Below are 12,249 nucleotides of genomic sequence, written 5' to 3'. Positions count from 1 at the left end.
ATTCTGGACCTCTCGGGTCATTATTTTGTTCCTGGCACTCAGAACAGGTATTTGTACATTTGCCGGCCCCTCTGTCATTAGGGGACAGTCCCAAGAAGCTGGCCCATAATTGCAGCTGTAATTACGGAACAGCCCCTGCCCGATGTGCTTGGACGGGCTCCTGTCACACCAGGAACGGGCAGGGGCCTTGGAGGCTGAGTTACCGCTTGACCGAAACTTGGGGCTCTTACGAGAATGACCGGCTCCCACCCGTCACGGGGACGAGTTTGGATGCCTCACTCCCAGAAGACCTGTGAAAACGTGAAAGTGTGACCCTGCCTCCCCCTTTGACCAGCTTTCCCTGCAAGCTCGTCCTGCGTCCTGCAGTGGTGTGACAGCCGTCTTGCTCGTGGGGACGAGGATCTGATTAAGGAGCTGGCATCCCTCTGCCCGCCCCTCCTCTCCTGGTGTCGCCGGTCAGGGCCTCTCTGAGCTCCCTGGCAGAGGGACGCTGGGGTTCCGGCAGCAACAAGAAAGCAGGAAAAGGATTTGGGGTGGGGGGTGTGGCCGGGCCCCCCTCCGCATCGACAGGCACCTGTGAGTTGGCCTGGGCTCCTCGGATGCGCAAGGTTCTCTGTCCCTCACTGCGTCCAGAGACGTCTCCCTGGAGGAGACCCCGGGGCGGGGTGAGGTGGGGTCCCGTGGTGCAGCCCCGCATTCAGATTCACCCCAGGGGGCGTGGAGCCCCAGGCTGGCTCTCAGGCTTTTGGTGGCGGTGGGGGGGGGGGGGGATGGGGCTTAGAGACCCGTGGAGAGCGTGTGTCCTCCGGGGAGAGGACCGCCCAGACTCTGGAATACGTCACAAGGGGCCGGAGTCTCCGTCCCTTCCAAAGCCTCAGGAATGACAAAGGGAACAGTATCTCCTACTATCTTTATTGTTCCTTAGATAACTGGACAGTACAAAGTGCTCCTCATTTCTACTTAAAACCTGTACGTCCCGCGTTCTGTTACCCTCAGGAACGTTCCTTTCCCGCTGGAAACGGAGATGCCCCAGACAAGCCCTCGCCACCCATGGTTACGTTACTGAGTAATTTAACAAGAGGAGAATTCCTTCGATTACTATCAACATGAACTTGATTACCTCTTTCTAAGGGTGAACACTGAGTATTTTTTTTTTTTTTCTTTTTGGAAACAAAAACCATCCACTTATTAACCCAAACTACGGCACGGCATTTACAACGTTCACAGCATCAACTGAACACACAGAGCTACCGCCTCAAGGAAAGGACAGACGGACGCGGCACGATATATCTACGGGGGACACGAGCTCAAACAAGTGGGCGCTGCGGCCATCCGCTCCACGCGGGTCCGTGGGGACGCCGAGCCTCAGCTCAGCTAAGACAGGACACGCGGTGGAGAGACGGCAGCCGTCACGGATGAGTTACGCTGGCCTACGTCGGCCCCTGCGGACGCCCCGCGCGGCCCGGGGCGGGGGTGGGGGGGAGCCCTGGTCGGGACACGGCGGTCACGTCCACCGGAGCTGGGCACGATCTAGGGGGGGATGTCCATGCGACCTGACGGTGGTTGTTCTCGGCCGAGAGCCGGCCAACAGTCATCGCCTTGCTTCTGTGTGAGATTGTTTGACCGGAAAGGGGGCCGGGCGGGGGCGGCGCTTGGGGGTGGGGGGGGGGGTCAGGGAGCCCTGGACTGCAGTTCCAGCTGCAAAGACGGGGGTCTCTTCCCAAGGGTGTCGCCCTCTTGCTCGGACCAGAAGTGCACGGAGAGAACGCTGCTGCCGATCGTTTCGAAGTCAGTGTATTATTAGCATCGTGAGCTTATCTGGACAGCTGCTTCGCAGAGACTTCCACGCGGGTGAGGACACGGACCCTCGGCCTCCGGGCGGGCGCGACTACAACTCATCGGACCGGATGACGTGGAACAGGGTGACGTTGTAGAGGATCTGGTGGCCGTTGTTCCAGGCGTACAGGGCGCGGTCCTTGGGGTTGTAATCCAACATGGAGATGTGGGAGTACTTGTTCTGGAAGGGGATGTCGATGTACTCGTAGGTGGAGGCGTTGGTCTGGTACGCGTAGTGGACCTTGGTGCCCCCCGAGTAGCCGTTGGTGACGTAGAGGGTCCCGCAGATGATGAAGGCCTCGCCGGCGCTGCGCTTGGGGTAGCTCGTGTTCCAGGTCTGTAGCACCTGCAGGGACACGGGGTCCAGCTTGCTGATCACGATGTTGCCGGCGTTCTGGTTGGTGGCGTAGACGGCCCACAGCCCGTTCTCGTCCACCATGAGGTCGATGTCCGAGTGGCCGCCCCAGGCGTAGTGGTACATGTTGTTGTACCCGGCGTAGTCCAGGCTGCGCGTCTTGAGGATGGCCTCCGTCTTCAGGTCGAACCTGATGACGATGTGGCTTTGGAACTTGTTGAAGTAGATGGAGCCATTGTAGACCACCTGCCCCGTGCCGGACCAGGGGTGCGGGAGGCGGTGCGACGTGAAATTGTCCGTGGTCATGAAGTCGGCCATGGACTTGTACTCGCGGACGAAGCGGTTGTTGTGGTAGCCGTCCATGTACCAAACCTGCGGAGAGGGCACACCCGTCAGCCGCTGGGGGTGGGGTGGGGGGAGGGCTCCTCCCTCGGGGAACCCCCGCCCCCCCCGCCCCCCCAGACTCCGGGCTCAATCTACCGGGCATCGGGCCGGCACCGAGAGAACCAGGGAGGCCAGACGGGGTCCCATCAGGTCCCCCCTCCGAGCCCGCAGGGCGCGTGTCCAAGGGCCCAGGGCTGCTCCCCGCCTGGAGAGGAGGGTCCGGTTCAGAGAAGGGTGGGGGGAGCACACCCTGCAGAGGGGGCTTGGGGGCCGCCGGCCCCGAAATGGAGCCCTCTGCTCGGGCTGTGTCCACTGCTCCCTCCCCAGCCGGGTACACAGCAGGTGCTCACACTCACGGGGGGAAGGAAGGGACTCCATCAGGCTACGGACCCCCAAGCCAGCGAGACGGCGCCGGATGAGAACACCCGCAGCCGCCAGCGGCTCCTGTGGCGTGGGGGCCCATCGCCAAGGGCGCCATGGAGGGCCAGCCCCCGCGAGCCAGGGGCCGCCGAACACAGGACCTCTCGCCCCTCCAGGCCGTCGCGGCTGCCCTGCCTGCCGGGCAGGAAGGCACCGATTTGGCGTTTGGGGCGCCGCGCGTGGGATCTCTCTGTCACACCCGACGCGGGGGATTTTTCTCCAGGAAGAATGTGGGCTTCGCGCAGGGCCCCCGGTGTCACAAGCCACCACGATAACAAACCCAACCGTGGCCCGCATTTGGGGCCACAGTGGAAGAGATTTCCGATTATCGCTTAAATGCCAGTTGACTCGAAAACGGTCTAGACTTTGTACAAAACGCTTTAGTCATTTTCCACCAATACGGGAGCAAATTAGAAAGCGATGCGGTTAGTCAGAGGAAAATCTGCCGGGCTAATGCCATTCCCAGTGCATCTGTCTGGCAATGAGACAGCTGCTTTATCCATCAAGGGCTCTGCCGGCTGCAGGAGAGATTAGGGTGTGGGGCTTTCAGACATGGCATTACACACGCGTTAAAAAATTTACAAAAAATCATAACCTCGCTCCTGAGGCATCCATTCGGATGCTTAGAGGCAGGTGCGCTTTCTGTTTTTAATGAGATAAACACACACACACACACACACACACCAAAAAACCCGGGTCTCGTCCGGAGGCTTTTATTACCCTTAGCCCCCCCGCAGGCCAGCCCACGGTGATGTGGGTCTGGGATCAGAACGGGCAAGTGCCGTGAATCAAGGGGTTTCGGAGGCCGTGACTGCGCGGCCGAGGGGTGGCCCTCCTGCCTCCGCCTGGCTCTCTCCTGAGACGGGGAGCTCACTACTGATTCCAAGATCAGGCTCCAATGACACCCCCCAAACCCTCTCCTGACCCATGCCTGCAGGAACTGCCTCTCTCCCTCTCTGAATGAGCACAGACATCTCCTCCCCCACGAGTGGGCTTGTGACCCTAGAGACCCCCAGGGTCCGGTGCCTCCTTGCCGTGGGCAGAGATGGGTGAAACGGGCATCGAATTGCTCAGGATTTGTAAACTGCCTTTTCTTTCCGGAAATTAGCAAATTGGATGCAGGGCACCATGCTTTTGGAAAATGCAATTTAGGCTGGGAGGGAACATCAGCACAAGGGGCTAAATGTTGAACCACAAAGAGACAAGACACTCTATGCAGAAAGAGGCACATGATCACAGCCCCACGGGCCCCGAGAGGAGGGGTCCCTGCCTTCACAGAGGGCACCTCTCCTCACTCTCCTCTCCCGACCGGAATGCCTTTTCTCTCCTTTCCACGTCCCCAGGCTCACACGGAATCCCGACTCTCCGGCCTCATCCTGAACCCCCACAGCTGAGCTCCGGGGCACGCCCACTCCCCAGAAAGATCACACCGGACTCCAGGGACGCAGCCAGGCACGCGTGTTGGTTAAAGCTTCCGGGTGAGGTCGGACCCTCCGGCTTGGAGCCCCCGCTGCTTTGCCGTGGACCTGACCCTGCCTGGCTCCTCCCGGGACTCTCAGCCTGGGCTCCTCGCCTCCCGGCCCCACCACTCCCACGCGACTGGTTTCCGCCGTGGCCCCAGCACCACGATTTTTAAGACCCATCTCTGGATTAGACAAACCAAGTGGAAAACCATTACCCCAGCTACACAGGGCGAGTGTGGGGCCAGACCGTCTCCCCGTGTCCCCTCCCGAGCAGCCCAGGGCCCGGCCCAGAGCAGATACGCAGGGGGGTCCCCTTGACAGACCGACTGTTCGAGAGTTCTTGCTCCCAGCCCAGGTCCAAGGCCAAGGCTCCCGCAAGGCTGAGCTTCTGGAACGTGTGGGGCGGCCGCGAAAGGGTGGCCCAGGCCCCAGCTCCCGGCTGGAGGCCAGACCCTACCAGATGTTTGGGCACTTGGCATTCACAGCCGGGTGGGGGCGGGAGACCTTTTTCATCTCTGGGCACTTGTGCTTCCCGGAAGGACTCCTTTTCCGTCTGAGACCCAAGGCTGGCCACCCAGGTAAAGGCCCAGGTCAGCACCGCCGTGTCTAGAAGCCGGGCACAGGTCTGTCTTCACACACGTGGGACTCTGTGGCCGGGACTGGCCCCCTGCCGCTTCTGGTTCTCACGCCCACCCGAGTGCCGAGAGGGCTGTTACCCCCATTCAGACAGAAAGCTGAGGCCAGAGGGGTCTGGTGGGTCTGCCAGGGGGCAGAAGCTGTGCCCACACCAGGTGGCCAGGCCCCGGGCTCCCAGCCAGGAGGGGCTCTGCCCCGGGGATGGGGGTGCCCCTGACATCTGGGGGGTAGAGGCCAGGGGGCTGTGGAGCACCCTCCTCCGTACAGAGTGATGCTGTCCCCAGCGTCAGCCGGCAGGGCCGACGAGCCACGGGGGTGCTGGCCCGGCCCGGAACCGGGCATCATGCCCGCAGGGCGCAAGGTCTTGCCCTGGAGCCCGGAAATGCCCCTGGCTGAAGACCACCGAAACCCTCCCTTCCCCTCCTAGGAAGAGGGCCGCACACCTGTGTGCTGCATGGCAAGCGGGTGTGGGCGACACCCAGGCCCGAGGTTTCTTTTGCTCCCGCTTAGGAGCCCAAGCAGACACGTCTTTCCCCGGGCGAGGCCGGATTCAGAAACACACCCACCTTGACCTTCGTAGGCGCCAGTGATCTTGAGGAAGGGCCCCGTGGACGACCAGTCCTCCCGGAGAGATCGTCCCAGATACAGGCGCGGACCCTCGGTCTCTGCCTGGCCTCAGTTTCCCCTTCACAGAACGCGGCACGGATGACGTGACCCCGAGTGCTCTCCACTGGCCTCCTACGTCAGAGGCTCAGAGGCAGCCATGGCCACAGCAGGCTGCTTCAGAGCGCATCTCACGATGGAACCAGTGGCCTGTGCCCCCGTGCCCTCGGTTATGCCATCAGCTCCCTGCTGGCTCCGGGGCCTGATGCCGAGTGAACCCCCAGACCATCACTCTCCCCAGCTTCCGGCTGCCTCTGCACCTGCCAGGCCAAGTCCCTGGCTCCCGGGGACTGAGAGATGCTCCCACCGCGATGCCCTCTCCCCCCACTGATCAAGCTCACCGCCCAGAGGCCGTTTCCTACGCTCCCCCGGAACCCCCCGGGGCAGGGAGCTCTCAATTTTGTAGTGGGGTGAATGGTGGCCCCCCCCAAGATTATGTCCACATTCAGGAACCTCTAAACGTGACCTTATTTGGAAAAGAGAGTTTTGCAGACATCGTTAAGGATCTCCAGGTGAGGGCCTCTGGGTTAGGGTGGGCCCTAAGTCCCATGACTGCTGTCCTAAGAAAACAGACGTAGACACAGAGGGACTGACGCCTGGGACATCCACGGCAGAAGCCAGCCAATAGGAAGGAAGGTGTCCTGGACTCTAGAAGGTTGGTCCACAGAGTGGGCAACAGGTCTCAGAATCAGGGCAAGGGGTCTCCTGGGGGTGGGGGGGCGGACACAGCCCGGCATCAGGGTTAAGAGCTTCTGGAGTCTCGGTGCCACCACAAGCGTGTGGGCCCGTCACGGCCGAGAGAAGGCAGCATCTGGACACAGTGGAAGGACACCAGAGCCCAGCACAGCACCTGGCACACAGCTGGCGCTTAATAAAGGAGTCAAGGAAGGACACAAAGGCGCCCTGAGCTAACCTTGTTCTAACACCTCAGCGCAAGGGCATCGGGAAGCAGCAGGCTGTGGCTTCTACTCTGCGGCCCCCCGTGGGTCCCCCCCCACCGCTGCCAAGGACCCCCGCGCAACTTCCCCGCCCCCGGCCTCTGGCCGCGCACCTCTCGCTATGCCTGCCCCCGACACTGAACCGGATTCCTGTTTCCCTTTGGAGCAGGTTACTGGTCTCCCGCGTGCGTGGGACACCCGGGACGGGAACACGGAACAGATCACACGAAACAGCACTCTTCCACATCAACGGCAGGGCCCGGGGACGCGTCGCGCAGCCGGCTGGGAGCTGGCGGTGGCCGTGCTAAGCGCGCGGCTCCGAACAGCCCCAACCACACGGGGGCCGGGCTCTGAGCTGCCGAATGCCCAGCGCCCAGCGGCCCCCGCCAGCCAGCCTCGGCTCCTCCCTTCCCCTTGCTGGCGGCTCCCCGCGAAGCCTCCTCCCGCCGTCCCTCTCTGGCACGCTCTGTCCGTCACCAGGGCCTCCTCTCCTGGAGGGCGATTGAGTCATCGAGCAGAAAATAGATGTCTAATTATCAAGAGCATGCATCAGCCCTCAACAGCCCCGCACACCTCCATCCTCCCTGTTCGGGGCGGGCAAACAGCTGGGCCTCCAGGAGCCCCGACACGTGGTATCTCTGGGAAGAGAGATCCTCTGCCCGGTGCTGTTTACAACAAAGGAAAGCGACATCAAAACGGGGGCCAGAGGCACGTCTGCAGCGTCAGACACGGGCTCAGTGCCCCCGACTCGGGTTCATTCTCCGCAGCGACCGAGGTCACTGGTTCTGGCTCCAGGCTCCCCAAGGGCCTGTCTGTGTGTGTGTGTGCGTGTGTGTGTGTGTGTAGGGGGCGGGGAGGCGGGCTGCAGGCAGGAGGTGGGGAGAGCGTGGTCTGGGGAGACTCAGCCTGCTGCACATGTTTGTTAATAAACCCACGGACCGGCCTTTCCTGAGACCTCAGGCAAGAGACTGGACCCGGGTTTTCTCATCAAACGGCAGACGTAAGGGTGGTCTCCACACTGGCGGGTGGCTGGAGGGTCGCAGGAGGCCCGACCGGGGCAGGCATGCGTGTCGAGGCCCAGCCGCTACCCTCCCTTGTGTTGACGGACCTGCGCGCACGCCTGAGTGCGTGAGCGGTGCCGGCACGGAGAGCGGTGCTCCCTCGGGGCCCTGCCTGCGCGCCTCGCTTTTGTTTCCCGAGTGCCGCCCCAGAGCAGAGCTGGGGTTCGCCACGAGGGATGTGGACCAGAAAACCGATCCGGATAACAACTGGCCAATCAAACCGTCAGAAAACTTGCCAACGCCAGCTGACCGTCCGGACTCTGGAAACAGAACGGAAACGCCCCGCAGACCCGTGTCTGCAGTCAGTCCCTGGCCGGCCCCCCCAGAGTCCTCCGCAGCAGGGGCTGGAGAACGCCAGGAAGGCGCCCCAGGCGCGGTGGGGAGGGGGGGCAGACAAGTCTCAGGCTCCCAGAGAGCCCACAGTCACTGTCTCCCCCCCCCCCACCTTCCCCAGGAGGAAGTGTGCCAGAAGTCCCAAATACAAGAGATGACGCCTCGTGCTTCCCGGCAGGCGTGCGAGTGGGGGAGGGGAGCTGGGGGATCAGGAGTCTCGGGGAGACAAGGCCACCCACCCCTTCCCATTAGAGTCGCCCAGACAAGGCCCTTAGAAGGTCTCGGATTTCTAACCCCCCGCCCCCCCCCCCCCCCTCAATCCTGCCTGAAGGAAGAGGTGAGACTTTTTACGAAAGTGATCAGTTTCCAAATGTCCCGCAACCCCCTGAAAACAAGGGGGAGGGAGGGCAGGAACCGCCCCGGAGTCTGGCCTGTTCACGCGGGGCCGGGGCGCATGGCCGCGGGACAGCGACAGCGTGGCCCAGACTCTGTCCTTCTTCCCCTGGGAACCCCGGGCGAGTCGTCCCCCCCCCCGGTGGAGGCTCTAAGGGCCACCGTCACAGCTCTGTGCGGGCGTCCCTGCGCTCAGCCAGCCAGCCCTCGCACCCACACCCCAAAGGGGCTTGAACACCACAACCTAGGCCCTGCGTTTCTCTCCTTTTCTGCGTTTTTACCCAGGGGAAAAGTCTAGGAAAAAAAGAACACAGCCTCTTCCCTAAATCAAAAAGGAACACGAGTTTCCATCAGCCTTGAAAGGAATAACAAATGAAATACAAATGAGATGTCATTAAAGTAAGGAAGGCCAAACACTTCTCCTGGAGCAGACATGGGGCTGGAAACGTCTGGGGCGGCTGCAGCCACGGAGCAGGACTCCAAGCACCCCTGCCCCCTCCCTCTCCTCCCCCGCCCCTCCCCCTGTCCCCTTCCTCTGCCCCTTCCTCCCTGCCCATCACCCCCCTCCCCAGCCAGAGAGACAGAGTCGAGCCTCGGAGGCTACGCACGGATCCACCTGCTCTGACAGTCACCGCAATCCGTCTCAGGGTCTCATAGAGTGACCCATCCCTGTGGTCTGGGGCTCTGGGTTAGCACAGGGACCTCAGCAAGGGACCCGGGCCCCTCTGCAAAGCCGCCTGGGCCCGGGAACACACCCCCAGGGGCCCCAAGCTGTGCTCAAGCCACAACCGCTGGAGTGGTTTTCTGGGTATAGGTGGGCACCCAGGCATCGGAGCGAGGGCCAGACACACGGGGGACGGAGACAGGCTCGCCTGGCCCACGAGGGCACTCTTGTCCAAACAACCTCACACCCAGGCCCGACGGAGGGAGGGGGCACTTACCCTGTTATCCCCTTCTGGGGCCAGAGGGTCTGTCATCCAGGACCCGAACCTCGAGCCAGAGGTCTTGATGGTCACGGGGTCACTGATGCCCGTCAGCTTGCCACAAGCTGGAAGACAGTGCACAGTGCAGAAGGGTGAGTCCCCCGGCCCGACCCCGGCCTCCCACCGCAGGAGGACGCGGGTCCCCTCCGCCCCTCTCGGTCTCACGGCTGCCCTTGTTTTCTTGGGCAATGGGCTCAGCCACAGCTCCAGCCCATAACGCGGCCAGAGAGATGGCAGGGTGCATCCGAAGGCCCCGTGCTGCGGGGTCACCCAGGGCTCCCTGCAAGGTGCCGCCTGGGCCCTGAGGCGCCTCTCTGGGAGGAGCCCGCTGCTCTGCGCCCCTCTGTCAGTCAGAACCAGACTAGGGGAGTGGCCAGCTCCTCCTCTGCCGGACAGCCTGCGAGCCTCTCCCGCAGAGGGAGAAGCTCCCTTCTGCCTGGGGGGAGCCCTGCAGCCTGAGAGCAGGGACCCTGGAGGCATTGATGGAGCAGGGCAGAGGGACAGAGGGGCCCTCGGATGTGGCCTGAGGGCCGGGACGGACTCAGGGCCACACAGCCACTCGGCACCGCTGAGGCTGGGACCCAGCACCCTTCCCACAGTCCCACGGGCCTCCCAGGCTGCACCTGTCGGCCCAGCAAAGACTCCACTCTCGGGCGCACACCAGCCTGTGTGCACAGCCACTCAGGCCTTCCAGAATCCTGGCCACAGGGCGCTCCTGACCCATAGGAGCCTATCAGCACGCGGACATGCGGTCCGCAAGGTCCCAAGAAGATCCGGGAGTTTTCGGAAGATTGTCAGTGACTTAACCCGGGGACACAGTTTAGCCAGGATAATCCGGCAAAGCGGACGGCAGGCCAGGCCTGAGAGACTAGTCTCTCTCTACGAACTTTAAAGCGGGGTGAGTATATACATTAGCACCATCGCACAAGACTGCCGAGACAGACCCCTGACATCGCGGCCCGGTGCCTGGCGGGAGCACGGAGGCCGTGGCGGGGTAGGTAAGAGCCACCAGCAGGCAGGAGCGGGGCTGGCTTCGCCTCCGAATTCCCCTCGGTGGTGCCGCCCTGCTCCCGGCTGCTGCCTTGAGCCCACACCTATTTTTACCCGCCTATCCCTTCCCCTTCTCCAGATTTCCTGTCTGTTCCGCCTTCAGGAGCAATCGTGTGCTCTCCCACGTAAGTACTGTCCCCTCACAGACCGAGCTTCTGGGCAGCAGTCACGGCTTGCAGGCCGCAGGCGGGCCAGGTCTCCGAGAATCACAGCAAGCTCGCCGGGCCCTGTCCCCCCTCTGCGGGAGGAGAGAGGGTGGACGAGGGGACTGGACGGCCGTCCAAGGTTAGCCAGCGTCTACAGGGACCAGAAGTAAGAAAAAGTGGGCGGGTTCTCGGAAATCTCAGGAGAGCCCGTACCAACTTTTCACCTAACGCGCCTCTTGAGGATTCGGGGTGGGGTTCCCTAAGTGTTTGGTCTGGAGGAGGGGGAACGTGGGAGAAGCAGGACCCGAGGCTGGTGTCCCCCTCTGCCCGGTAGGGTTCCTGTGACCTGGGGGCTCTGGGCTGCCAGGAGACAGCAGCTTCTCTGAACTGGGTGGGAATCCGGAGATGCTGACCAGGGACCCCTCCAGCCTCCCCACCGCTGAGCCAGGGGACAGCGGTCCTGCCTGGAAGGAGGAGTCCAAAGGGGCCATCGCCCCCAAGGATGTCACGGCTTGGGGAACCCAGCGGGCCTGCGGGTTTCTATCCAATCGCACACCGAAGTTCCGGCCAAGTCTGTGCAGCCATACCCGCCCCCCCCTCCCCGTGCTGGACGATGACTGCCCGAAGGAGAACAGATGTCTGTCCCCCACGCCATACTCAGAAGGCAAAGAGCGGGCCAACGCCGCAGCTCGGCTCAGATGCCGGGCCCTTCCTGCCTCCACACCTTTGCTGGGGCTGTTCCCTCCACCTGGAATGCACCCCCCCGCCCCGGCTCCCCCCGCCCTCCCACCGGTCCTCTGTGGCTTGGCCCAAACCCACGCCTCTTCCCGAGGCCTCTGCCTTCTGAACTCTGCCCACCTGGTCCCCACTGACTCATGCTCACGACCACACAGTTCCTGGGGCCGTGGACCCGAGCGGCCCCGTCTTACCGCCCCAGGCAATAAGCCCGTTGCACTCAAGCTCTTTCTGCAAGGCCCAGCCCGGGGAGCTGTCCGTGAACGAGCGAGCGAGTGAGTGAGTGAGTGATCGCTCAGCTCAGGTACTTAGAGGTGAAATTACTCCTCTCGGAAAATCCTCATGAGGCTACTGCTTCGCTATGTGCCCAGCACAGGGGACAGCAAGGGAGCGAGGGTCACCCTCCCCGGAGTGAGGCACAGACCTTCTTCCTTTTCCACGAACTCAGAGGGGAGCAGTGGAGACTGAAGGGGCTGACCAGGGGGGAGAGTCCAGGAGGGCAGCTGATGTGAATCAGTGCTCAGTGGGGGCAGCAGCCACGATCACGGCTGTGAACTCAGACTACGGCTGTGGAGAAGACGGGGTTCGTCCCCAGTAGAGTCGGGGTCACGGCTGCCCTGAACCGCTGCACCACCTCCTGCCCACCGTGAGCCTCCCGGCCTGGGCTGCGGAGCAGGGGAGCAGGGCCTATGGGGCTGGAGGCAGCCAGCCCTGCTTGAGTCAGGGAGTTATTTTTGGTTCTCTGTCCAGACGGGTTCTGCCATGACCTCAGGAGCTGACATGATCTCAGAGAGCCCCGTGGCAGGGCCTCACGGAAGAGTCTTGGCACATTCAGTTCAGGAAGGTAGGTGTC

The 12,249-nt window shown here is 62.7% G+C and overlaps 1 protein-coding gene across 4 annotated transcripts in view; it reads right to left on the bottom strand.

Annotated features, from left to right (window-relative positions):
- Positions 1-893: 893 nt before the first annotated feature.
- Positions 894-12,249, bottom strand: part of OLFM1 (olfactomedin 1) — a 36,522-nt gene continuing 25,166 nt past the window's right edge. For all 4 annotated transcript variants that reach the window (XM_043567271.1, XM_043567270.1, XM_043567269.1 and 1 more), the window contains 2 exons: positions 9,424-9,530; positions 894-2,563 (listed from right to left, as the gene is read on the bottom strand). In XM_043567271.1, coding sequence (XP_043423206.1) covers positions 1,889-2,563; positions 9,424-9,530 — 782 coding nt within the window. In that variant the 3' untranslated portion in view covers positions 894-1,888. The remainder of the gene's footprint in view (positions 2,564-9,423; positions 9,531-12,249) is intronic.

Source organism: Prionailurus bengalensis, chromosome D4 (genome assembly GCF_016509475.1).
Source record: "Prionailurus bengalensis isolate Pbe53 chromosome D4, Fcat_Pben_1.1_paternal_pri, whole genome shotgun sequence".
Classification (NCBI taxonomy): domain Eukaryota; kingdom Metazoa; phylum Chordata; class Mammalia; order Carnivora; family Felidae; genus Prionailurus; species Prionailurus bengalensis.
This window is presented reverse-complemented; position numbering and strand designations above follow the sequence as displayed.